This window comes from Pleurodeles waltl, chromosome 10 (assembly GCF_031143425.1).
Source record: "Pleurodeles waltl isolate 20211129_DDA chromosome 10, aPleWal1.hap1.20221129, whole genome shotgun sequence".
Classification (NCBI taxonomy): domain Eukaryota; kingdom Metazoa; phylum Chordata; class Amphibia; order Caudata; family Salamandridae; genus Pleurodeles; species Pleurodeles waltl.
Window position 1 is genome coordinate 625,122,962 of NC_090449.1, and position 27,070 is coordinate 625,150,031.

General features: G+C 41.4%; 1 protein-coding gene across 1 annotated transcript in view; it reads right to left on the bottom strand.

Annotated features, from left to right (window-relative positions):
- RHEB (Ras homolog, mTORC1 binding) overlaps positions 1–24,586 on the bottom strand; it is a 172,618-nt gene extending 148,032 nt beyond the window's left edge. The window contains exon 1 of the mRNA XM_069211096.1: positions 24,199–24,586. Within this exon, the coding sequence (XP_069067197.1) occupies positions 24,199–24,250 (52 nt within the window). The 5' untranslated portion in view covers positions 24,251–24,586. The remainder of the gene's footprint in view (positions 1–24,198) is intronic.
- Positions 24,587–27,070: the final 2,484 nt, after the last annotated feature.

Genomic DNA, 27,070 nt, shown 5'->3' on the forward strand with positions numbered 1-27,070 from the left:
CCAAGTACTATAGCAGGACCACCATGTTTGCAAAACAGAATAAAAACCCTAAGTCTCAGATGGTCTGTGTAGTCAACATTCCAATCTAAATGAAAAAATTTGAAAGATTATTCTTTGTAACTGGAGCATCCTTAACAGTAATCCCAACCAGGTACCATTGGATCGCCCGCTTCTGGCCTTTAGGAAAAACCATAATATCTCTAATAAATTAGTTACAGCTTCTCTACCGAAAAATGAAGATTTCTGACAGAAATCCATCTGCGGCAACCAACCTATCAAGGGTAACCACAAATGTGGTAACTGCAAGGTATGCCCCACAGCGATAGTAAGTGATTCCTTTCAATGAAAACAAAGAAACTATAAACTTACTGACATGACCAATTGCAGAACAGCCAATTGCCTTTATTTGATCAGCTGCCCATGTCCTCTACTATATGTGGGCGAAACAGGGAGAGAAGTCAAAGTAAAATTCTGGAACATATGTCCAACATACGTAATGATAAAGAGGGTGCTCCACTAGTCCAACATTGGAAAAAGTACGGACACAAAGTCAAAGATCTTACATGGACCATTTTGGAAAAAATTAAGAAATCAGGACCTATGGAGGACAATAAAATCAGGAAAAAACGAGAAGTGTACTGGATTTTTGTCTTGGACAGCTGCGAAAAAGGGTTAAACGAATACGTCCCCTGGGAAAATGCCATTACATAATTGGTCTCACATTTCTTATTTCTTTGCCTCTTTAAAGTGATACCTTATTCCAAACAATATCTCTCTCTCTTTGTATCACTACTTTTAGCTGTTCCTTCCTCCTATGCTTTTAGATTATGAAGACCTTCTAGTAACAGCTTATAAAGATGTTCTATCTTTAAATCGCTTATTAATATTTTCCGAGATTTTCTTTCATTCTTGAGATATAAAATGAAATTAGATTGATCGCAACTCTGCATTGTTGTTCTAGGTCCTGGTATGGGTCAAAATTCCTCTATGTAAGAATGTAGCATGGAACTCGGTTTCCTCCAATATGCCGACCATTAGGCCCTTTTTCTCCATTGCCCCTCCGTTGATGAATGTCTGAAGGTATCCAGACTGCAACCATCAGACACATCACTTTAACCACAGGACGTAAAACTTAGCCTCCACGCCCCCAATACATCATTTTTTACTTATATCAGGCCTTTACGGCAATTATTGCGCTTGCTGTCCTTTTTTCCAAGTTAAGTTCTTCAATTTTAACCAGTCCAACATGGCGGCTGTTTTGGACCTTTACCTTATCTTCTTAGCGCCCGTTTTAGCTCTCTCCGGAAGTCAACTAATTAACGTGAGCACATAACCGAGAACTGTTGTCGGGCGCCGCCACTAATTTTCTCACGCCAAGCCATTCGACTCTCAGGTAAGAGCATTAAATATATTAGTTGAATTTAAGAACTCATTCGACATCTTTTCACACTAATAGCATTTCTTTCTAATAGAACGGGCCGTATTGTTAGAACTTGTTTTATCTTCTTCAATTTCAACTAGCCGCTCTATTGAAGTATACGCCTGGGAATTTTCATCAGACTTAATACTAGCATGGAGGCTCTACAAACACCTTACACCGAAACCTATTTGTCTGTCCTGCTCAGCTGTATTACAGGTGATTTTCAGCCCATATGTATAGAGAATTTCTCCCATGCTGGCTATTGTCTTATTTATCCCTACCCTGAGCTCTCTACATCTGTAGTGTCATCTTACGCTTTGGATTGCCCATATTGATTAGAGCTTTTTCTTTCCATTCGGAACATTTTTTCTACCCTTATTGACAACAAAGCTTACATGGACGTATTTCCTTGGAAAATGGAATAGTCTTAATTCCAAGATGATACCACAGGTATTACACACACAAAATAATAATATACACGATCTTTACCGTAACTAATCTCACCATTCACTTGGGTGTACTTTGTTTCAACTTGGGAACAATCAGATCTCTCATTTATACACTAGGCTAACTTTTCATTTCTTCGCTTATTCTAGATCCCTCTATCATCTTAATAGTTGCCGGCCAACAATTATTCTCACAATATTATCGGTATTGGGGAATTAACTCACTTTCACATGATTAGCCTATAAATAGTGTATCGCATGGCTAAGTAAGGACCAAATATGGGTCCACACATATTTAGATAAATACATTTTTTCTTTGTCTGTTTGTTAGATAAAAAACAGTGTTGAGGATTTTTGGAGCACAAACATTATATGTATATATATTTCCCTTCATTAGATATCTCGTCTATATGTTCCATATATATCCAGAATTGGACATAAGTGATGACCAGGACGTTCGGCTGCAAGGACTAAACTAACATTAAATTGTAATATTTGGAACAACCCTGATGAAGGTGACCTCAATAACAGAGGAACACCGAAACGCGCGTAGGCTCTCTGTCCCTACTGTATTTTATCGTTCGCATAACTCCATTACTATTATTCGTCTTTTTTTCTATTATACATCCAGTTAGTATCAGAGTATAGACTGTTATTTTAACCCTGTCAGATTTGTATTTCTTTCCTCTTTTTCATTGATTGCACCACCCTTGTCATATCAGGACCATTTGAGTCCCTTGTTTTTGTAATTTTGTCGGTTTCATTCTTTAGGCCATTTTTAGCCCTGTGTGATTGCGGTATGTCTGACTTAGGTATATTGTCGATTGTTCTTTTTTGTAGTTGACTTTCATGTGTTTCGACATTGTGTAAATCCATTAAATAAAACTATTTTATATGGATAGAATATGTTCATTTTTTATTCTATGTGCTGCTGTACTGTCTTCCTCATGCCCTTGTTTGTCCTCGACATACAACACTCAGATAATCATTATCTATAGTGATATTATACCTGAGGATTATCCTTCCTACAGGTAGATTGTAGTAGCTCGTTATTTAGATACTCTCTAATGTCTCCAACAGTCACTGATGTTGGCTATGTTTTCGACCCAAAATTACAAACTCAAGAATTCCTACAATACGAACTAGAATACCCAGTTCCAGCAAACACAATGCCTATTTGAACCATCAAACAATTATGTATACTGATGGCTCAGTCCAACCTGCAGTAGTCACTAAACATCAATACTCCACTGCCTGCGCGGTCATGAGTGGTTACATGAAAGATGGTGAATTCCAATAACAACACATTTACATGCAGACCTTAGGGGACTGCACTGCACAACTTGCAGAGCTCAAGGCTCTGTAGATGGCAGGGTAACACATAGATCCAGGACAGTTAACATTAATATTCTGAGATATGTATTACTGTGTCGATTTATTCAATGAATATCTGCATCACTGGCGTCAGAATAGGTTCAGAGATTCAAAAGGTAATGCCATCACACACAGACTACTGTGGGGGAAAGTAGCGGTTCTGAAAGAAACGCTACCCAATGCCCATGTAGTTCATACATTGGGACATTAACATGTTGGAATATACGTTACCAGCAACGCCTTGTATGATGAAGCGGCCAAGTTAGCAGTATCTACGGCTTCTGTTGCTGCAATAACTCGTTCACAGACTATATTGGATGATGAAACACTGGCTTCTGTGAAAGCTTCGGCTGACGGCAGGCCCGTGCCAAAGGCCAAATATTCCTACCGCATATCTAGCCTCAATACTGCCCTAGTAACAAAAACCAGGGGTGGGTGATTGTGTGATCCCCAGCCAAAATCAAAGAACTGAGTTGATTAAAGCAGTGCATGAGGGAGTTGCTTCTGCCCATGCTGGTGTGGCAGCTACTATTTCACTATTACAAGCACATTATTGGTGGCCAGGTCTATACAAACAGACCAAGCAGTATGTCCTTTGCTGTGACATCTGTCAGCAAATAAAAGAGTCCACGGTCAAACACCCACAGCAGACACTCTTCATAATTTCCAATAAAACACTACAAAGTGTATACCTGCACTATTGTGGTCCCCTGACATTTGATGGTGCATACAAATACACCCTAGTCGCTGTTGACTCATGCTCGAGATTTCTAGGAGTATGGCCAACGCTCAAAATTTCTTTATAGGCACATATGCAGTTGCGGCTTTCCACTCAGACCCCCCAGGGACCTGCTTCTGCCCCAAAGGCATTCAGGGGTACCATGGCTTTGTTAGGGGTCCAACTGTATTATTTGTCTCCATATCATCCCAAGGATGGAGGATTTTTGCAGATATTTAAACAGCAATGATGTGAATATTAAGTTTACATATAAACATAGTGAGACATGTTTGGAATTTTTGGACGTTGAACTGTTTGTGGAAAATAATAAAATAGAGAGTAGGTTGTATCGCAAACCAACATCATGTAACAATATACTGCATTCCACCAGTGCTCATCCACAGTATCAGATTGAGGCAATACCACTTGGAGAAATGATTAGAGCACGGAGAAACTGTAGCAAACATAGTGACTTTCTCCAGGAAATTGATAATATGGGACGTAGATTTCTAACCAGGGGATACTCCGAGAAAATCATTAAGAAATCAATATATAAAGTTAAGAGAATATCACGTGAACAGACACTGAGCAGGGCTGCACAAGAGGGTGATTCTCAAGATAAAGATGAGGTTCGTAAGGTTAGGGTCATTTTAGATTACACTGAGAAATCGAAGAGATTGGTTAGGAGTATGAAAAAATACTGGTCGATACTAACCCAGGATGATATACTTAAGAAGCACATTGGTAATAGACCTGATGTTGCTTATAGGAGGGGGAATACCCTTAACAATATATTGAGTCCAAGTTACCCATTGGAGAGAAAGAACTTAGATTGGTTAGGGAAGCATAATTTAGGTTTTTTCAAATGTGTCTCTTGCACAGTCTGCAAATGGGCATGGCAGCCTAAGACGGAATTTGTTGACTATTATGGTAATCTAGTGTCTATTAAATCACATATTGATTGCAATACAAAATTTGTGATATACATGATCATATGCAAGTGTGATAAGATCTATATTGGCAGCACGATACGTCCATTAAAGGTCAGAATTTCAGAACACTGGAGGGCAATCAATTTAGAAGATGAACGTTACCCTATAGCTTTACATATCAAGAATTGCCAAGCACAGGCAAAATATAAAGTGTTTAAATTCTTTGGTTTTGATCATTGTGCAGCTAACCCATGTGGTGGGAATAGAGAATTAGCCTTAAGGAGAAAGGAGTCCTACTGGATTTTGAAGTTTAGAGCTGTAGAGCAAGGTCTAAATACCGACCATGAAATGGAGTATTTCTTGGGAGAAACTTGAATAACAATTTGATAATACTATATATTAGATATGGTTGGGCGACTTCACTAATATAGAATAATATATTATATAATTATTAATTCTATGTCAGGTTCAATATATTGGTATATAATATTAATAACAATATAATATGGATTTCACATATGTAAAATCTAAAAATACAGCGATAATCGCATAATTTCATTCGGGGATTGTAGAAAATGATGGGCTATATTAACCCATTTTGCTAATATGGAAATTATTAGATGGCTATAATATAATATTTGGTAATCAGAATGATAGTTTGCAATTTTAAAATAATATGGAGCCCCGATATTTATGTTTTCATAATAAGGCGAATTTGCCAAAGACGGAAGTCTTTTATTTATTTCTATTGGGAAACACACGGACGCTCTTACGATGTTGTCCGTCTTCTATTTCTAGATTAGAGTTAAGTATTTAACGCGGGCAGCAGAGGCGCCGCGATTGCTAGATAATGGACATTTGTCGGAGCAGCGTACTCGCGTGACGACGGCATCTTATTTAATAGCGGTAAGCGCTAGTAGTACCCAACCGTAGACATCGATTAATATGTTAGCAAGCGCCCTTTTTGGTAAATGTTTTTTATATTGTATTTCACGTCAATAGGAGACCTTATAATAATAACAGATTACAAGAGATATTCCAACAATTATACGAGTGGAATAAGTAGTTTAAGGTAGGAATATGATATCAATTTAATATAAGAGTTATTGATGGTTAGTAGGAGGTTGAGGGTCACGTGTGAACACCATTGGACAGTTTGCCTGATCACAATATTGTTTTTGGTCACTCATAACAATATATTTATTTACTTTTATAATATTCACAAAAGAATACACAGTATGGGGTGTAATGAATTTTATTGATAATTTTTGGGTTCTCACGACACACATATTCAAATAATGATGTAAATTTTCTGTCATGACATAACACAATTTAAGAATACATGTACAATACTGTTGTAGGAGGTCCTGAAGAAATCCGTGGGCACTCCCAGGATGAAACACGTGTTGACAGCGGGACGATGGGATGGACATTTACTCAGGATTGAACTGTGAATCTGATTACGCTTACTTTGGAATTGGATGAACTTTTGGGATTTAATTTATGCAATTCTGATAGGGGGACGATACGATAGATACTCATTTAAGAATAATTTTTTGGAATCGGATTATGTTTACCTGGATCGAGATGAAAAACAGTTTATTTTTTTGGATGGAATCTTTGTGACTGTAACTTTTGTTATACTAATATATGTCCTTTATTTGAGAGTCTATATTATTTTGTGTATAACTATTCTGATATTTACAGATCATAACACTATTTGTATGTGTGCTAATACTGTTTATTTTATTATAGGTAACATTGGGTTACTTTTTTAGGGGTGTTTGGAGGGTGCAACCCCAGTATTTGGCACCGTACAGTATGATATTTATGTGGCTTTATATATAGAGGTAGGAGCGCCATATCACTCCTTGTTGACCCCCATTTTTTGCCATTAGCATGTAAGCTGATAAACTGGCTCAAAAGTAACTCTTTCATTCTCCCAAGGAACTATCTGTGGCTCTTATAACTATACTTGCCTTCCTTCTTTGGATGGGGTTTGTCATTGTCTTTTTCCTATTAATACAAGGTCATTACCTTCCTGAACGCTCTACAGTTGAACTGATGGATGATGTCCTAAAACCACATTTTTCCTCCCATAAGGTCCGCAGAGACTTGTCCCTAGTGAACATTTACGCCATACCATATCCTGATGTGATTGTATGGGATAAAGTACCTTTCAATATATATGGCCCAACGGAGGTTATTCAAATTCCATATGTATTTAAACTTTCAACGAATGACGTGATAACACCTGGAGCTGTTTCTCATGATTGGGATGTAAAAACAGTTGATTCTATCCTATCTGAATTAGAATATTTCACTGTATTTGAAAGTGAAGATGTTTATCAATCGAAAGAAAAGAATGGAGATATGTTCTGTTATAATTATTATGGACATCATTACATTCACAGAGCAAGTACCCCAAAGACTATTTTTAATTACACACATTGGGAACAATGTTCAACTCCGCCAATGGGGAGTTCGAAAACATACTCTGAAAAGTTAGCATATTTTATTTTGTCGTATTATTGTAAATTGCTAGTGATGGAAATACAACATATCTTATTAACTGTTACAAAAATGATTTATTCTGATTCCTTTGTTTCCTGGTTGGCTATAGAAGGCTATGAATATTGACTAAAGTCGGCTGATTTAAAAAGTGTATGGGTAACTAGAAATTGACAGATAAGGGGAAATGAAGCTTTATTTAGAGCATGCCTGATGCCTTTTCAAATGATATTTATAAATGAAACAGTACAACAGAAACGTTGTTTAAGCTTGGTGAAAATTAAGGATATGAATTTGCCCAGTATACCTGGCCCTGCTAAATTTTATAAATGGCAAAAATATATTAATGCAACTGAAGATCAGCTCGATAGGTGGGTCCAAAATAGAACACCACATCACTTTTGTGTCCTGGTGGGTGGTTATTGTGGCAAGTGGACACAAATGGTTGGAATGCATGTTTTGTTAACTCAACAGGGGTTTTTAGAATGAATAGAACAGACCCTCGCTATGTGTCATCAGAACATTCGGGTATAGTAACAACAAAGCGTAGGGAAATTATGCCAGCAATAGTTAAAAGGTTCCTCACTAGATGATGTTAAAGAACACCTCAGGCTCCTGTCTAATAACACAGACTTCAGGATTTCTTGTTAGGCCCCAGAAGACAACGTTAAAAAAGCACGTCTTATACGCAGTTTATAATGAAATTTGGAAACTTTCTCAACAAGAAGCTGCTGTCCAGTTACGGCAAACAGATCAGGAAAAGTTACAGAAAGCTTTGGCTATTGTAGATAAATAGGATTAACACCTTGTCCCACCGCATATACACTTTAAACAACACAGTTTCATCTACGATAGACATTGTACAAAGTGACATGTCATTTTTAAGACATGGACAGCGTCAGCTAAGGTCCATCATGCAAGCTGAGTAGGACACTAGAGACCCTGAAATCTGGTTGCATTTCCTGGCAACATGTCAGCGCGAGGGATATATTTTCTGCATTCAATCTGATACAACAAGAAGTAATGGCCAAAAAAGGAAGCAACTTATGTTATGCTAAACATCGAGAAGTTAGAAAAGTTGCCTTTTAGTGTGGCTGAAATATCATTTGCTGAATGATTAATACATGTGGCTAATCTGCCTATTTCAACACTGCAATTCACGTCCTTGAAATATTGCAGCAGGCAGATACAAAATGCTAGGAGATAGTTACTTACACGAGGTGTGGGAGCTTCCCTTTTCACACAAATGTTTCAATGGCATGAAAGAGGTCTTTTTCAGCGACAGTGAATGCAAGACTTCTGTGAGCCATTCAATGGTTTGTAGACAGCTGTCCTTGCAAGGGGGCGTGTAACACTTCGGCAGCGAATTTAGCTTGCTATCTGAAGGGAGTTCCAGTCCCCTTGATTAGTCCTGCGTTATAGGTGCTCTCTAATGGAAGCCATGTGCTCCTTAACAGCGAGAGCTGATGCGGGCCGGAGTTGCTTAAGTCGTTTCTGGCTCTCAAAGTGTTACCTGTTGCAGTAATGTTCTTTTTCCCCCCTACACCGCCGACAAAAGTAGCAGATATTTGGTCTCACATTGCTACTTCTAATGTAAAAGACTAAAGGCTTTATTGTTAAAAAATAATAATAATAATGCGGCGCAGACATCTGCACACGAGACCTATGCGCTCCAAGTGGCGAGGTCATAAGCAGAAATACAGTCCCTTTTAAATACAAACTGTCCGAGACACTTTGGTGAGCTTGTAGGATGAATTTTTTGCGCGTCTAGTACTACTGGGGTTGTAAATTTCTTTAAGGCTATTGGCTCTGGTTTCGTTAATACCCTTTTCTCTATATTTAGCTTAATACCTTCAGCCATACACTCAATATTTTAGAGTATTTTCAGGGGATTTCTAATTACTTTGGCTACAATAGGTGACATCTTGCTATTTTTTTATTCGCAATGGCTGTCCCATCACAACAAGAAGGACTGAAAGCGCTTCCACCAGTGCAACTGTCGTGAACGCATGATGCAGTATTTCAGAGCACCACTCCTGGAAGAACTGGAGTGCAACTGGTCTCTGTCATTCAGACCAGTTTTGGATTGTGTGCAGCCCGTGCTTCAATGACTATGGTGCCTTTTTGAATGTGCACTAAATGTTTGTCTTTCTACCCGGCGCTTACTTTCTTTGGATGCTGATATGTTGATGTTCTCGCTGAGGGCTCATTACAGACATGCGCGCTGGGGTGAGTTTGCTACAGGACGCAGTCTATGAGCTGCCCTTTGTGGATAATGCAGCTCTTGACTTAACATCGGGCATAACACTGACCGCTGCTGCATCAGCTGGAGCTCAGGCTTTGGAACCTGGGTGCTTTCAAAGCCGCTGATAGATCGAGAAGGATCAGGGCTGCTGTCTCACTGCGATCAAGGAGGGTTGTAATGTCGCTGGTGGCTGCGATCAAGGCGCCCAGTGCTGTGGCTGGCTTGGAAGCCAGATTGGGAGGTGTCGAGCAGGTTGTGTTTTCTCCAGATGTTCGGTATGCTGGTGGTTCAAGGCCTTCAAGGACTTTGATGAGGTACAGGAGCAGTGAGATGGGGCGATAATTCTTGAGCTTGCTGCAGTCTATGAAGGGTTTCTTCAGGAGGGATCTGACCTCAGCATGTTTCTACTGTTCATAGAAGGTCGCCATGGTGATAGAGGCTTTAAGGATGTTGGCGAGTTCTGCGCCAATTTCCTATGTCTCGAGGTTGAAAAATTGGTGAAGGGGTGGGAGCGTGCTCCAGAGTGGATGGAGAACATGATAATTGAGGTTGTCTGTGTGGTGAGCAGGGTACAAATAGTGATAGAGTGGCAGGTGAGCATGGGTTGGTCGAAATTGTTGTAGATAGTCTCTTATCTTGCTGTGGAAGTTGTTCAACAGGGTGTCTCAGACGTCTTGTGAACAGCGAATAGTATTCTTGGTGGCTAAAGGGGAGGAGAATTTCCCAGACTTTGTTGAAGAGTTCCTCCCTGTGTGATTAGCGCTTGTTGCAATGAGGTTCGTGAGAGCTGCTTTTTTGGTTTCCTCGATAGGTTGGTGGTATTGGTTGACAGCTGATTTGTAGGCAGTTCTGTCCGAGAGCTTTTTGGTGGTGTGCCATTTCTTCTCTAGTTGTTTGCAGTTGTGCTTGATGGTTCCCAGTTCCGGGGTATACCAGCTAGCTTGTGTTGAGACTTTGTTGGTATTTCCTGGATTCATAGGGGCAACTAGGTCTGCAAAATTTAGTGATCCAGTCGGATAGGTTCTGCACTGCCTGCTCCAGGAACGACATTGCTTCGTGCTGGATGATGTTGAGGGCATGTGTCCACAGGGTTTCGGTCATCCTCGTCCAGCTGTGGCAAGAGGAGCTGCAGGGCTTGGTGGTGGGTGTCCTGGGAGCTAGTGGTTGTGAAGTGGACCATACCGTGGTCGGTCCAGGTGAGTTTGGTGATGTGGCTGTACTTGACTGTTGCTGGATTGGGGTCGGTAACTAGTTGGGTGAGGCCACTATTGCTCATGCTGTCCAGGATATTGGTGGAGTTGGCATCATCAAGGACGGCAAGGTGGAAGTTGAGGTCTCTAAGTAGTATGTAGTGTTTGGAGTCGATAGCTAGGAGGGGATGAAGTAGGAGATGGCGTTGCAGAATGCGGGTCAAGGTCCAAAGGGTCTGTAGGCGAGGGTGCCTCTGATGGTCATCTTGGCGTCTGTTAGGAGTGGGAAGTGGAGGCGTTCTATGATTAGTGTGGACTCATATTCGGTGGCGATGCATTGGATACTTTCCTTGTGGGTGATGGCGATGCCTCCCCAGAGTTTGTTTGCGAGGACTTAGTGTATCATCTTGTATCCGTCAGGTGTTGTGGTGGCGAAGCTGAGGATTGAGGAGAGGTTGAGTCAGGTCCCGGTGATGAAGATCATGTCAGTGAAGATGGTGGTGATGGTGTCCCAGATTTCCATGGAGTGTTTGCAGTGGGATTGTGCATTGAGCAGACTGCACTTTAGTAATTTGTGTGTTTGCGGTCTTCTGGGTGGGTGTGGCAAGGGTTCCTGTGTGGGTGGGCAGTTCTGTGTTGCAGCAGAAGCAGCAGCGTTGGAAGGAGAAGGGACCTTTGGTTGATCAGGGGAGGCGATGCAGCAGATGTTGTGGCATCTGCGGTCCAGAGCATGGAATTCCGCTGTGGGGTACTGAAGGGTGGGCAGAGGTGGCCCTCTGGGTTCCTGATGCTTGCTGTGCTCCAAGCACAGATGGGTGCAGATGGGCTTGCCTTTGGCACACCTACTGCGCACAGCAGCCTCCATAAGTAGTCCTGGGAGGGGCTAGTAGGGAGGCGGGAGGAAAAGGCGGCAGTGAGAAGTAGGCAGAAAAACGATTAACAATGCAAAAGATTACAATAAAATACTGACAATTACAGAAAAGTGACAAAAGCGAAAATGAGAGCAATACCAGGGCAAATAATTGTAACTGCTATTATGGACTTTAAAAAAAAAAAAAAGAAAAAAAAAGCAGTTACAAATGTGGACTAACAAATACAGATTGGGCATAGTAATAGCTCAGACAATGTGGGAAACGCCAGGTAAAACGAGCAGTTACAACATGGAATAAACAATTAAAGACCAAGGCAAAGTAAAGCAAAATGTGATAGCGAAAAGCGCATGGTAACAGGTGACCTTGTGGGCAATAGAAACAGCAATCACCCAGGCTGCAGGATCGAACAAGAGGCTCTAGGGCTGAGGCCGAGACAGCAATGCCTTTCGGCTATTAACCAGCAGCAGGGCAGCGGCGTGCTTGTCCAGGTGGTGGATAACAACGTAACTGTGAACAAAAACTAGTCCAGTCTTCTCAAATCATGATTAAGATTTTTTTATTCGTATAATTCAGAGGATTTTTATCATGAAGAGACAGCTGCCATGGTATCGGTAAACAAGGTAGAACCCTTGAAATAAATGTGTAAAATCACTCAAACGCTTCAGTGTGTGAAGGACACCAGAGTTTCACATTTCACATCCCAATCTATTTGAGAGCAGTCAAATGACTACCCAAACCTAGTGCCCATTTGCTGAGGATACTCCATTATGAATGCTGGCCTGTTGCACACGTGCTGGTCTAGGGGCCTTAATATCTGCAGGGGCCAATGATGACAACCCTCAATTTTTCTAACAATAAAACTAGCAAAATCACTGAATTAAAATAAAGGCACAGACATATAGAGTCAATCGGAATTCACTGCACACCATTTCTAAAAGCAGTCTCGGCTGGTCTGTCTAAAGTAAAACACAATTGGGCAGACCTGACGTAGCCAATTATAGCATCTCTGATAGGAAACAATATTTCCATTCCTCAGCCTGTTGGAACTGTGCTTAACGAACGTTAAAATCAGATAGAATGTCTTCCATAATGTTATCAAATTCGGGCAACACAAAGTTTGTTAGAATTGCCTGCCAACATTAAGGTGACCTCTGAATAAGAGGCATACTAGTGCCTGATCACCATTTAAACAGTTTACCGGCTACTCAATGGTTCCTACACGATTTGGAGAGACATGCAGATTTAACAGTAATAACCGGACAACCTCACTTTCCTGTGAGTTAGAGTAGCGATCCGGCAAAGCCGCTGAGCACCACCACCAATTCAACAAATATAGCCACCTTAACACAAACTTATGTCAGCAGACAAATGAGAAAGATGGTTATGAAAAGCAGTTATGTCTAGGACCATATAATTAGGAATCAAGGGGCAATTCTGGAGCCAAGTCTCCTGTAATAAAAAAAGAGTTTCAAATTCAGCAAAACAGTTAACACTATTAAAGCCATGGGCATTTTAAGACAGTAGAGTTAGGACATCAGGGGTCCCTTCTAGTTAGTAAACACTCATGGCACTTCAGTTGTTACCTACAAATGCTTAAAGCACCCAATATATATTCTTACACGAAAGAGCACTTGGTAACACGACAAGATGAATTACCTGCAAAAATTAGAATGTTGCCATTATAACCCCAATTTGGGGTTAACTGGTACAGACATTTGCCCCTTTGAGAGAACAAAGGCTAACGTTACATTCTATCCAATAGGCTTTATTGATCCAACTGGCAAAACCAGCTGGTAAAATACCAAACCATGTAATTAAACATGGGGTACTGGTAGTCTAAACTGCTTGAATCTCACCTCCTGGGACCACAGCTGGGCCTACAGCTCGAAGGTCAGCTTTCGGGTCTGCTGCTATTGCCTTGCCGAGCAAAACTTTATTTTTGATTATGTTTGATAAAAGTCAGCCAGGTCAATAAAAAAGTTATTTTATCAAAACATGAGAAGATAATTTAACAGTTGATGGGATCTCATTTATTGCTTTTCTTCAGCAATGGGCTTACATCTAGTTAAAGCACCAGAGGGGCTTCCAAACTTGCTTTTTACCTTCCTCCAAACTCTCGGTTCATCTTGCATGATTGTTAAAAGCTGGTTTTCCCCTCTCCCAAATCTGACAAGTGATTGTAAACATTCAAAACATCATATATGCCTTGCCACTCATATTTACCCTCATGCATTAGTTCGCCCATCCACTGACTCACTCATGCATTTACCCTTTCACAAAGGCAATACAACAAATTTGCAACAACATAAGCACCAGTCCACAGAAGACATAGAGGGAACTAGTAAAGGTCCCTCCCCCCCATGCATTCTTTTCCCTCAACTGGTTCTTCGTGGGAACACCACCACTCGACCTGGGAAAACACATCCTAATCCTGGAGATCAGATGCAGTTAAAGTCTATCATTACAGAACATAAGCTGACTTCTCCTTCAAACAGGAAATCTTTTCCCCCATCGTCATTCCCAGGTTCAGGGTATTCTCCAATACCTCTGCCTTGTACAGGCATTTTTATTCAATGTATTTTACCATATGAATTGCTTTACAATCTATACAAAATGAAAAATAGCTTTAAAGACACAGCACAGCTCTTAGTATTGTGTGTTTCTGGAGAATCTACAAACTATGTATCAGCGCAACCAGAAGGGTCTATCACTGACAAAAAAAAGTTACAGCTGATAATGTTGTCACAAGTAGTTATTATATTGTATGTGTTTGGAGAACATACAAACTTTATATAGATATCCCTGCAACAGGAAGGGTCTGTCGGAGGTAACAGTATATTGCTTTTGTAAATCTGACAAGGAAAAAAAGGTTCAGATGAAAATGCTATCACAAAGAGTTATTATAGTCCAACTCCTTTTCAATATGTATTTCAACAATACGTTTCTTAGGGAAAACTCAGATCTACACAAATAAAACCTTGCTGAATTCAGAATTAGGTCTACTTTTCAGAAATGTGTAGCTGTTTGAGATCACCTATGGGTTTCACACCTGTTTCCACCCATCAACTGCAAAAATAGGTGGAAGCCACAAAGATTAGGAACAAAAGGACAGAATAAAAACATTTGTGATGAATTTAATTACAGTTTTAATCCCAAAATGATGCCCACGTTTTAGCTTTCCTCTGAAGGAGTTGCGTTCCACCTGATAGAAAATTTCAAGCAGAAAACGAATAACCCTCAGTTGAAAAAACTTTCTAGTGCTGATCGTAGAAAACAAGTTGCGACAAGTTACAAACCTTATCTACACAGACAATGTGCATAAAATACTCCAGTGCTGCAGTTCTTAACATTTCAACTTCTGGGAACACCCAGTGAATCATTACTGGAATCTAGAGACCCACAATGAATCATTAATGGAAGCTGAGGAACCCTGGCTTAAGCAATTTCTATGATTTGAACCTCAAATACAATACACAAAAATACAAAAAACAAGTACACACAAATACTCAAATATTGAAATAGTTTGTGTAATTCACAAATATATAAAATGTTTTCATATTTTCAATTTTGGTTCTTTATTTGTATATTCTTCATTTTAAACTATTAAATTTTAACATTATTCAATTTTGTAAAACAGCTGCATACCTTCTGAGTGGGCCTCTTGGTCCCACAGAGGTCTTCTGAGCACGAAGAACCACTGCTCCAGGGCAAAAAAATAAATAAAAATAAAATAAAAAATACAATAAATGGGTATCAACCACTTTCCAGTCAACGCTTCACCCACATCTGTGGGCTTTATCATGACAAAAGGACACTTAGCACTGGACATTTAACTGAATGACCAAATTGCATACTTGACCACAATGTGGCACGCTGTTCCTCTCCAACAACTGCCATAATCATTCTGTTGAGCCTAAAATAATCAAGGTATATGGTTATCCATTTCTGTGGTGGGGTACTGCAAGATCACACTGGCTAAACACACCGTTTAGTTTTCTAGTACAAATGAGTTACAGTAGATCCCTGTGGTAAATGTTTTTATACAGATGGGTGCCCCAAATAATATTGGAAAAACTGCCTCATGATGAGGATAAACTTTTTTAATTCTGCTCAATGGTGTGTAAAGAATTCTGTGCTTATGAGTGCTAGAGGAAGGAGTGCTGCAGAATGTGCATCTTCCCTTCAAACTGAATTGCTGGCCTCTTTCCATCCAGCATTTAACTATTTCCAAGTTGGGATAAAGCTGAGCAAAATGTATTTGTTAGCAGAGCATCTCCCAGCAGTACATCTCTACAGATGTTATATCGCACAGCAGGCCTCGAAAAATCATGAAAATGTTACTAGACCTGCAGGTTGAGTAACTCAATTTACTCAACTTAACTCTAGTGTCTTTGACCAGTAAACATCTCAAATTGTGTGATCCCAGGCACACGGTTTACAGAGTCGCCTTTTTCTTCATTCTCATATAGGATTGCACCTTCAAATATGTAAGCTCAGCATTTCTACAGTACAAAAAAACCCTCTTGTTTAAGGAGACTAAGATTTGCTGCATGTATCACAAGAATCTAGCCCACATATAGGGGTCACATACACGTGACCCATGACGTCTTGCAGTTTACTAACCGCATTGCCATCCGTGAAGGAGTGTTTCTCAGTTTGTTTAAACACTCACTTTTAATAAATATATTACTAAACCACGATGTGGTAGCATATTGTCATCTACACACTGTAAATTTCCAAGAAAAGTCGAAAAACCATTCCATTAACTTGCAGCTTTACTGATAAAACTATGTAGTGTATTAACATTCTGCGAAAAATGGGTTTCAGAAAACATATCCTTTGCACAGCAACATGTGAAGTGTTCTGATTTGTTCTCACCCTATTAAAATATTTTTTTCATCAAACAAATGTATAAAAAAAAAAAAAGGCTTTCACAACTACTGAAAAATGTTGAAATGTTTGCACAGTTGACTTAGTCATTTAAAAGTGTGTTAGGAAAAACCTAAAACCCCATAACCTTTTATTTTACACTCTAAACAGCAGGTCAGCAATTCAGCTTATAAAGTTATGGAAATCTACACTCAGAACGAAAATTTATTGCAAGACAAACTGCCTTTTGACCTCTGCCTGGGAACACAGAGGCATGTGACATAAGAACAAGATTTAAAGGCATCATTAATTGTCCCTCCACTTTTCAACTCATTAGAACACCATTTTTGTTAATTTTCCAGAAGGGGTGACCTGATGAGCAAGTGGGCCAGTAGATTTGTCTGTGATAATAGCTTCCCAAGGAAGAACTTCTAAATCTGCAATTGTTTTGAGTAAATTTCCTAACTTTCTCATTATGGAAAAAGATTAGGGAAGAGCTGGTGAAAATCCTTAAATCATGCAAGTTAGTAGGTTTGCAGACTCAAAGGCATTCCAGCCCTGTAACTAGTGCGTACTGCTTCCTCTAGCACCAGTATGTAGATCTATAGAGGGGTGGCAAAATAAGGAAATTGCTTTTGTAGGGATTGAAACTGCAAGTATTCAAGCCCTACTATAGTAGTAGCCCTGGCATAATCAGAGAGACTATATTCAGAGCTCTTACATAATTGCTGCCATAATTTGTGGCCGCACTACATGGCACAAATGGGACAAGTAGATTATTTTACAGGACAAGTAGATTTAAGAAGCAACCTGCCCCATGGACAAGAAGATATTTTATTAGATTTCACACCCCTGAGCACTCTCCCTGGCAGACTTCAGAAAGCAACACATGACCTGGCTTTTTAATGCAGGTGCAGCAACCTCAGAGCCCAGATACCCATATGGGTGACAGTGTTGCATGTTAAAAAAGACTGAAGGAATGAACAAAAAAAAAATAAGTTGAGATCATTAAAGCTTTTTCCAATATATGACGTGGCAGATCTCATTACCCATTTGACTGTGCATATTTCAGTGTGAAAATGTTTCTATTCCTAGCAAACCTCAAAGCATTTGTAAACATTCCTCTAAAATTACTGTTGTGTAGTGAGGCTGGGTTCTGGTCCCAGGTTTGTTAGACAGTTAGATGTGTTGCCTTATTGTCCTTTGTGGGACTGCTGACCCATGTGCACAAAACTTAAGGCAATACTGAGCCCAAACATTTCTGGCTACAGAAAAGGGTTGACCTGCTAAGGGACATGGGAAGCACAGGCTGGAGTCTGGTCAGTCGTGCAGAAGCTTGGGCCATGAACAGTGAGTGAGGGAACATGTAATACAGACTATCCCCCTCATCCTGCCACAGGGAACTTAGAGATAAAGGATAAGAAAATCAACTCATGATTTTAATCACAACTTTTGCTGGGTTTAGGCTGTCCTGCTTCCCCGAGTTTTCAAATGGTAAATTTGTGTTAGAGAAAATAAAACCAGAGTGGAACAGTCTGGACAAGGCGTCATTTCTGACTGCACTTTACAAGTATAAAATCTGTATCACAGAGAATGTGTGCTCCACGGTTTCAGAGCCCCAGAAAAATACCCACAAGATCATTTTTTCAATTTCTATTGGTAATGGGGGAGGGGTGATTCAGAGGCTTATGAAGTGATTGAATACGTTTCCAACGCTTGGAAGTTAAGGGGGGGGGGTCAAGATGAGAATCAGGGCTTAACCATAAGGTGTCTGATACACAGCAGTTAAAACTGTTACCCAATATAAAAAAAAAATGTTACAGAACTAGAAGCATAAGCTTCATAATTTTAAATGTGTAAACAGTATGTGACCAAAAAGTTGCATTACTGTCCTGTCAAGAGTAATCAATGGTCTCAAAAATAAAGGATGAATTGCTTTTTCTTTGCAAATCACAGGATTATGTTCCCGAACGTTTTAAACAAAGAGAGGTCTATGATAAGCGATATCACAGAAAGGATTGATACAATGCAGGAGTGCTGCTTAATTTGACTGTTTGCAAAGTTGACTAAATTAGGCCCATTTGTGTAGATGGCTTTGTTAGTATTTGAAAGGTTTGATCAGCCTTATCTACTATAAGTAGTTTTGCTCCATGATATGTACTACAACACCAATAATGAATATCTTAATGTGAAGCTTATTCAAGGTACTTCTAACACTAAAAACCTACCAGGGTTGTATGGAGAGCAGCTACGGTATAATCAGCTGATCTCACATTGGTTCTTTTTCACTAAAAACAATCTTATCCTGAAGATTCTCTCTCAGCCCAAGTCCTTTATGATAATGCTCTAAAAAAGAAAATCACCAATGTGAAAGCCACCTATCAGACAATCAAATGTAGCTGCCACATTTTGGGAATTCCTTAAAAGGTGGCAGTGTTCAAGAAAAATCAGTACTGTATAATCAGGACGGGAATGTCCCCTACATGGTAAACTGGCTTGCACCACTGCCCTGATGACCAGACTGGATTTGAAACGGGTACCCTGATTTTGTTCTGGCCCCAGCACGCATGAATTTCTGTGTGCATAGTGAGGCATAGGCCAGAAACTGCCCACGAGACCTAGGGCTTTGCTCTTAAGTCAAGAAGAAATAGAAGTGTGTACTCTCTAGTGGACAAGTCTACTGCCCATGTCATTAGTAACATGTACGGTAAACAGTGGTCAGAGAATAGAGTTTTTGAATTCATAGTATTAGATAGACCTTTCTACCTGTCCACGGTAAGAGTGTGAGGACTACAGGCCTGCTTATGTAAAGTTCTGCTTAGGTGTCATGACCAGATCTTATGCCGATCTCCCTGCATGTGTATGTATGGTGAATGTTAGCAGGGCTCTATAATGTTTGCAAGTGTGTGAACGCTGAAACCAGTGGGATCAATTTTGGATTTCCCTTGGTTTTACCCAGCACAAAACAGAGGTTGGGATACAGCTGCTCAGACTCTGAAGGTGTACTGCCTGCATCCCTCAAATGAAGGGTGCATCCCCAGACACGGAACATAGGGCTGCCTTTAGAAATTCTATGGTTAGTTTTAGCAGAGGATTGCCTATTAGTATTTCCTCAGTGCTGCCATTTGGCCAAGTATGGATCATTGACGGGCGAGTCAGCAGATTCACTTCTTAGAGAGAGAAGTTTCTGGAGAGGACCTGGTCCTCCCCTTGGCTGGCCCATCCAGGAAAGCTGATAGTAGCCAGGTGCACAGATTTGCACTTTTTGTGCTCATGTTATGGGTACCCCTACTGGAAGCAAGCCTACTAGGAAAGCCATCATCTCACACAAAGACTGTCTACTCTGCAGCCAGCCAAAAAACAAAATGTGAAAAGGAACCACATCAAATCCGTTCCTGGAGTTTAGATACTGGATTCAAACCACTTGTGTAGAAATTGTGCATAAAAGTGGGAATAAAACGTTCATACTTCATTCCAGTTCAAGGATTCTTCACTGACTACGGATGGAAGTGTTTTGCAGCGTACTGGAAGCTGCTGTTATCCAGAGCAAGTATCGCTCACAGCCAGTCTCCCAGAGGGAAGGGGACATCACTTCAAGCTTATGCATCATCCTAGTGAGCTGCGAGTCTGCCTCCTACTTGGGAGCTTGTCTGCTGTGAGAGTCAGAAGGAGCATCTTGTCTGCCCAAGAAAGAAAACATGCGCTTCCAAATCCAAAGAGAAGTGGTCAGAAACAAGTAGACAACAGTGGAAAATGTTTCCAGAATTCACCCGAGAGGCTTCGGGCCTCAATGTTTTTCCAAGATCAGCTGTGACTCTCCAATGTACATGCTCAAATGGTTGCTACAGATGAAGAAGATCAGTGGACATAAGACGACTCTGCCTTTTGATGTACCCTCAGGACCACAACCCTGCTCCTTAGACCAGAAGGAATCACCCATCCAAAAGTGCTGAACTTGTCCGATTAGTGTGCCTTTATCATTGCGGTTTCCATCATCCTGACATGTACAGGAGGAGTGGGGGCTGAAGTCGTTGCTGCTTGCATTGTGTGGTTGAAGACTGCCAACCGGCGCTTGGAGGTCCTAAGAGCCATCCACCTCAGGTAATGCTAATGCCTGAACAGAACACTGAGAATCATCAGATTTTGGTGGGGGGCAGGCTGACCTGCAAGTCAAAGAATGCAGGAAACCACCACTGCACATCTGTGTTTAAAATATAAAGTTTCTGTCTGTATAGAAACCACTGTAGCATGTGTAAGTACACATTCCTTGTAGTAATGCATTTTCCTTTTGTATAATATTGAGTTGTAGTATGAGTAACATACTTCAGTTTTTCTTAAAAGAAATGCATTAGGTTGGAAACTAGCATACTGTGTGTGTCTTGTTTAAGTCCAGAGTATCTACCCCATCCCCCACACTGCCTCCCTGAGATGCCTTGAACTGCTCGTCCTCACTACCTTAAGAGTCAAGTGTGGAAGGGAATTACTCAGACCAGTTTGTACAGTAGTGGGACAGGCCACAGGACACCAGAGACAAATGACCTCCAATCACGACAGTTGAGAACATGTAGTCACCGACCACAGTAACAACACAGCACATTATACTATGCACAGCTGAACGGTTAAATAGATCAGTAGGGGGTATAACTTAATAACCGGAACAAAAGACCTAATAATATGATCAATTTCACCACATATTTATTTTACACTACACAGGTGTGAAATTTTAGGCTTGTGAAAACGAAGTGATTTGCCCACATTGTTATTTTGTGGTCCAATGCCAAACCTATAATGGAACAAAAGTCTCTTACTTGAAGGTCAACAACCTAGTCAATCATAGCCTTGCAAAACAATACCAATATGTTTTTCATGCTAATCTGATCACTGCACAAAAAGTGGGAATCTACACGTATCACAGCCACAAACCAAGATTTAAGTATTTGTGTGTAAGATCCCTCAATGCAATGAGGATTTTTTGGGACAATATTTTGTAAATAAATTATATTAAACATTGACCTATTACCTTAAGAGACTGCTACCTTATACATCGTAGACGATGACCTCTTGACCAAAGATGAAGATGCTCCATGCCTCCTGATACTGCTGTAAATAGCTGCCATCAACACAACCATCCCGCCCTCCTATACACCAGCCTCAAATGGAATTTACCTGCAATGTCCTTCTTTGGTTCTCCTCCTACCTTTCCACCTCCAGGTTACAAAAGATCCTCATCACTGGTGGAGTCCCCCACGGTTTAATACTTTCACGTCATCTTCAACCTTTATATGGAGATGCTTGGTGGTGAGTTCTACTCATAGATCGCAGCATCAAGATTGACCGAAATTCCGATGATATACAACTCCACTTGAAAGTCTTCTCTGCTTCAGACATCAAACGCCTTAACCAACGCTTAAACATAATCCAGACCTGGATGTCTAGCACCAACATAAAGCTCCACCCAAACTAGACAGAATTCCTATTATGTGTTAAGCACATCAAACAGAATACAGTACAAACTTAGATCAAGGACATGAACCTTGACTGCTTCGCACTTCTACTTTCACTGAATGCCAAGTCACTTACATTTACGCTGCACACCTACCTGACTTTCAAGGAACAGACTGCCAAAAGCAACAACAAAAAAGGCTCATACCAGCTCTCTTCTTCAGAAAGAGAAAATGTATTCCAGGAATCTATTTTAGAACTGCTGTTCATCTCTTGTATACTTGCATCTGGGAAGAGGTAACGCCCTACTGCATAGCCTCCTAGACTCCACACTGGCGTTACTTAAGGACATCCTATATGCAGCAGCACATCTCATGTCAGGACTGATTGCAAAATAATCACATCACTCATCCCAATGAGAAGTCACTGGCTTCTCTAGCTAGTCAGTGCCATCTTCAAAACCAGCGGCATTGTTTAAAAAGCCATCACGACCAGCACTCCTGCTTATCTTGCAGATAAGCTCACCCTCTCTGGTGGTTCTCAGCACACCAGCATCTAGAACACCATCAGACCAAGAAATCCGGAAAAAAAAAAAAAAAAAAAGAGTCGGGCCTTCTCCATCTATGCACCCATGATCTGGAACAACATCCCTGTATCCATCAGGACCACCCCCAAAACTACTACATTTTAGAAAAGTCTTGAAAGAGCAGTACATCACAATTCATTAACAGTCCACAGCCCAGCTTTCTCCTATTACTCACTGACTTTAGGCTGCTCTTTTACCATGTACAGCAATTTGCAGCCTTTTTGCGAGGCTTGCACTATAGAAATACCACCGGTATACTTAAATAGAGTTGTACAATGGGAAAACTTTGTTGTAGATATCATCTGTACTATTTAAACTCAATACATAACATCAAGTAAGGGTACGGAACTATAACAGCAACTGCCATGGAGACAAAATGGAGACCATACTATGAATGTTACATTTTCAATTCATATAATGGACTTTGGCGTCCCGTCCCCCTTTAGTATTTATACCAAATTTAGAATAGGGATTTAAGGTAATGAATAAAGGAACATCGTGCATATGGTAAAGTGTAATCCCAAAGTATGGTTGAAAATAAACAGTTTAAGTGGCAAGTTACAAAGAAATGCACTGTGGACAAAATTGCTCCCTGCCTCTTTCGCAAATGCCGCTCTTTTCAAATCCAATTGTCGATATGAGCAATATAGTATAAAGTTAATAATGTGTGTGTGTATATATACACACACATAAACATATATTTGCGTTGGTGCCTGACTACACCATACAACTAATGCCCCCTTAGTGGAGGCATATAGTTGAAGAGAAAAGAAATAACGTTTTTTAAATGGGACATGAGCCCATGAACAAACGCAGGACAGATCCATTTCATAATTAGACAAACGCTAACTTTGGGGGAAAAAAGGCAATTCTTATGTGAAAAATACTGCTATTTCGTGCCCCAACATTCACTGTTTGGTGATATGCTCAAGCACTCCTCCTTTCGAAGAAATAAGCAAAATGGTGGCTCCCATGGCGGCGGCTGGAAGTGAGGAGAGATGGCCGGTACACGAGGAAGTCAGTCAGAAGCTAAACGCTTCAGTGTTGTGGCCCAAGGACTTACGTTTACAAACGTACCAGAGTAGTGGGCACGCCGCCCTTCACCCATTTACTTCACCTCAGTTACGGCCATCTCTCTACGTGATGGGGCATTTACGTGTGGTTTTATACAGAAGACATACTACAACGCGATGGTAGCGCGTGTCGGTGTAAACGCGTGGGCGGCTAAAACACGCTGCTGCCGCTTGCAAAATAATGTGCACAGAAAAGGCAATTCGAGGCAGCCTGCGGGAGGAGACACCAGTGACAGCTGGAACCGCTTTGACACCTCAACCGTCGGTGACAGCTGGAAAGAACCACTTCGCTACCTCAACTGGGCGTAAACTGTCAAATGCATTTTGGGGTGCTTCACTGTGTACCAGAACGCGGCTCATGCCCACCCCACTACACTAGAATCGGCCTGTGGCCCCCTCAGTGTCGCAATCCGCCTGTCAATTCCTTGCGTCACAATCCGCCTAGCGGCCACGTCTTGCGTCACAAGCCGACTCCAACCAACTCGTCCTCCCGGGCTGTGGCCACGCGCGCTGTACTCACCCACGGAACGGTAGCCTAGAATGGCGACCTTTCGAGACTTGGGCTGCGGCATCTTAAATCCCACCGAGAACCGCCAGCTGCTGTCCCCCTCTTAGATCTAGCCTCGGATGTTCAAGTGTGCTGCATCAATCCCGCTTCGCCAATGGGTAACACACCGGAGAGTATTACTGTTCGTCGGGTAAAGAGTGACCGCGCAGCTGAAGTACGTGAGCGGTACCAATAAACACGCCTTCCCTTTACACACTACACTCACGACTTAAGTCCTGCTGGGCGTCAGCGTTCGTGACTGGCGTAGATGACACGTCTCCTTCAGTTACACACAAATATATGTATATCAGAACTTGGGAGGATCTCGCAGAAAAGTGTACGAGAAGAAAACCCGCTGCGTCATCCCACGCCCAGGCATCCGAAATTCAATATTCATCATTGAGATTCTCCGATTGGGCGAACTGCCGTGACTATTAGCCAATCAGTACAAAGGACGCCCTAGTGTAGAAACAGCCTCTCGAAAGATTGGATGGCTAAGCTTGACAATTTAACCCGTTAAGAAAGTCTGATTGGGCTCCTCAATCAAGAGGGATGAGCATAGTGACTGGAGAGCTCCGATTGGCGGAAACTTCGGAGAGAGATCCACAGTTCTCCTAAACAAGTATATAACAGAGGATGGGTAATGCTTTTAGAGTGGTTTTCCAGTGATTAAGTACGAGTGGGAAGGACACACAACTACTCATCCAGTTTCAGAAATCTGGGGTCCTAGTGAACCCTCAGGCTGATCTAAATAAACATCAGCGGTAGGATTATTAACATAAGTAAGGTTTCTCCTTTTGAATTCGGGGACTAGTTAAGGTTTCGTCCTTCCAAGGGCAAGGCCATGACCACTGTGCACCTTCCGATACTCCAGACACCAAATGATGACACAGTGCTCATTCTATTCTTGTTGCTTAATTAACCGGGGCGGTGAAGCAGCGAGTAATTGCTTGTACGCGACCTCCTGAGTCGCTCCGTATCGCCTGTCTTCCTTTATTTTTATATATGCCCTGACGACATCAGGGCAAAACCAAAACAATTGCGGCAAGAACATAGAGGGAAAAACACGTCTGGCAAGGGAACACAAACACCCAGTTTACCCCCACTGATGGGAGTGTCCCAGTACCAGTTACATCACTGGTACGCAACACTACATTCCTCCAAAAAATTAAAACGAAGAAACAACACATACAATCGTACACAAGTCACCCATCAACGAGATGGTCACGCAGCCTTATAGAAGAAGTTGGGTTGCTGCGCAAATTGTATTTGGTAGCACTTGACCTTACGAGAACAGGGCTCTGAATAGAGTCTCTACAGGAGACGTCATCATGGACAGGGGCCTGCCCTGTATCATCCGCGACAGGCAAACAGGGATCACTACCAGCATCTCCACCATGTATGGACTCCACATCGTCATTCAGAATTGGGGAGCCTGGGTTTTGAGCGTCACTGGCCGGAGGACAGAATCTCTTGAATAGGGATATGTTACGGGTGACAACAACAGCTCCACGCTGTGCCACAACAGAGGATCCGTTCCAACGGATGACAGTCCAAGGAACCGTACCAAAAGGCATTCAGAATTTACTGCTAGACGATATTTCTTTCAGCAGCACTTTATCACCAGCTTTGAGGTCAGAGCTTACAGCACGTCTCCTGCGACTGGCATAGTTGTTGGTTGCCAACCGTCACTCAAAGACTTGGTCTCCGTTTAGAGTTGGCGGGACCCAGCACCAGTGATGTGGGATGGAATCAACTATTACCTGCCCGAGAACTACATGTCCAGGAACTCGGTTAGTAGTAGAGGGAGGGGTCTGGCGATAGTTGCGTAAAAAGGAATAAATGGCATAGTCGCTAGTCTGACCACTCGTATGAGCGATGCCAATCACTTTGTTTAGGGTCCTCATGAAACGCTCTACTTCCCCATTGGCTTGAGGCCAATGGGGCGTGATCCGACAATGTTGAATGCCAGTGTTCTTAAAGTACTCAGCCATTTCTCGACTCTGAAAAGGCAGGCCATTGTCGGTTTTAACTTCAGCGATGAGACCATGGGTGGCTACAATCTTCTCCATACAAGATATCACCATTTCAGCTGTGAGAGCCGGTAGGATGGAGTAAATAGATTGCATCTCCCAAAAGAGGTATCCCCAAACATTACACATTGTCTCCTGCACCTATTTTTATGCAGAATGAGAGCACAGCTACAACCAACTCACTTTAGTCCTGTTACTGCACTAGTGAACACAACTAGATTTGACACCACCCCAGAAGTCCTACAAGTCCTGACAGGAAAACAAGAGATAATGGAAGAGATATCAAAAATTAAGAAAGCAAGGCAAAAAAAGGTCTCACCCAGATTGGGAAAAAGGGGTATTACATCAAGGTATTTTTGAAAGGTCTTACCCATCATCTGAATGTAGTAACTATGTAGCTAAACCCCTGCCCCCTAATTGCGCACACACAGGTTCACAGGATCAGTATTTGCCCATGATAAATGGCATACCGAGGCCAAAGTCATATGTAGGGCAATATCATTATGGAATGGCACTGACACACAAGGTCCACTAAGTTTTAATAAGATAATAGGCCAATGTCAGGAAATATGGGATGGGAACATACAGAGATATACATGGACAGGAACTACCATACACCCTAGAATAGCAATTAAATTAACACAGTTTTCTCTTTGTTTCAGAGGGAATGGGTCAGTGAAGGTGGGGAGTACCCTCAACTGCAACATCACCACCTACAATGCTGATATGAAGGGCAGCACCTCCAGCCTGATGGATCACTACTGGATGTGTGGGGCCTGGCTCCACATACAAAAAACCCCAAACTGGAATGG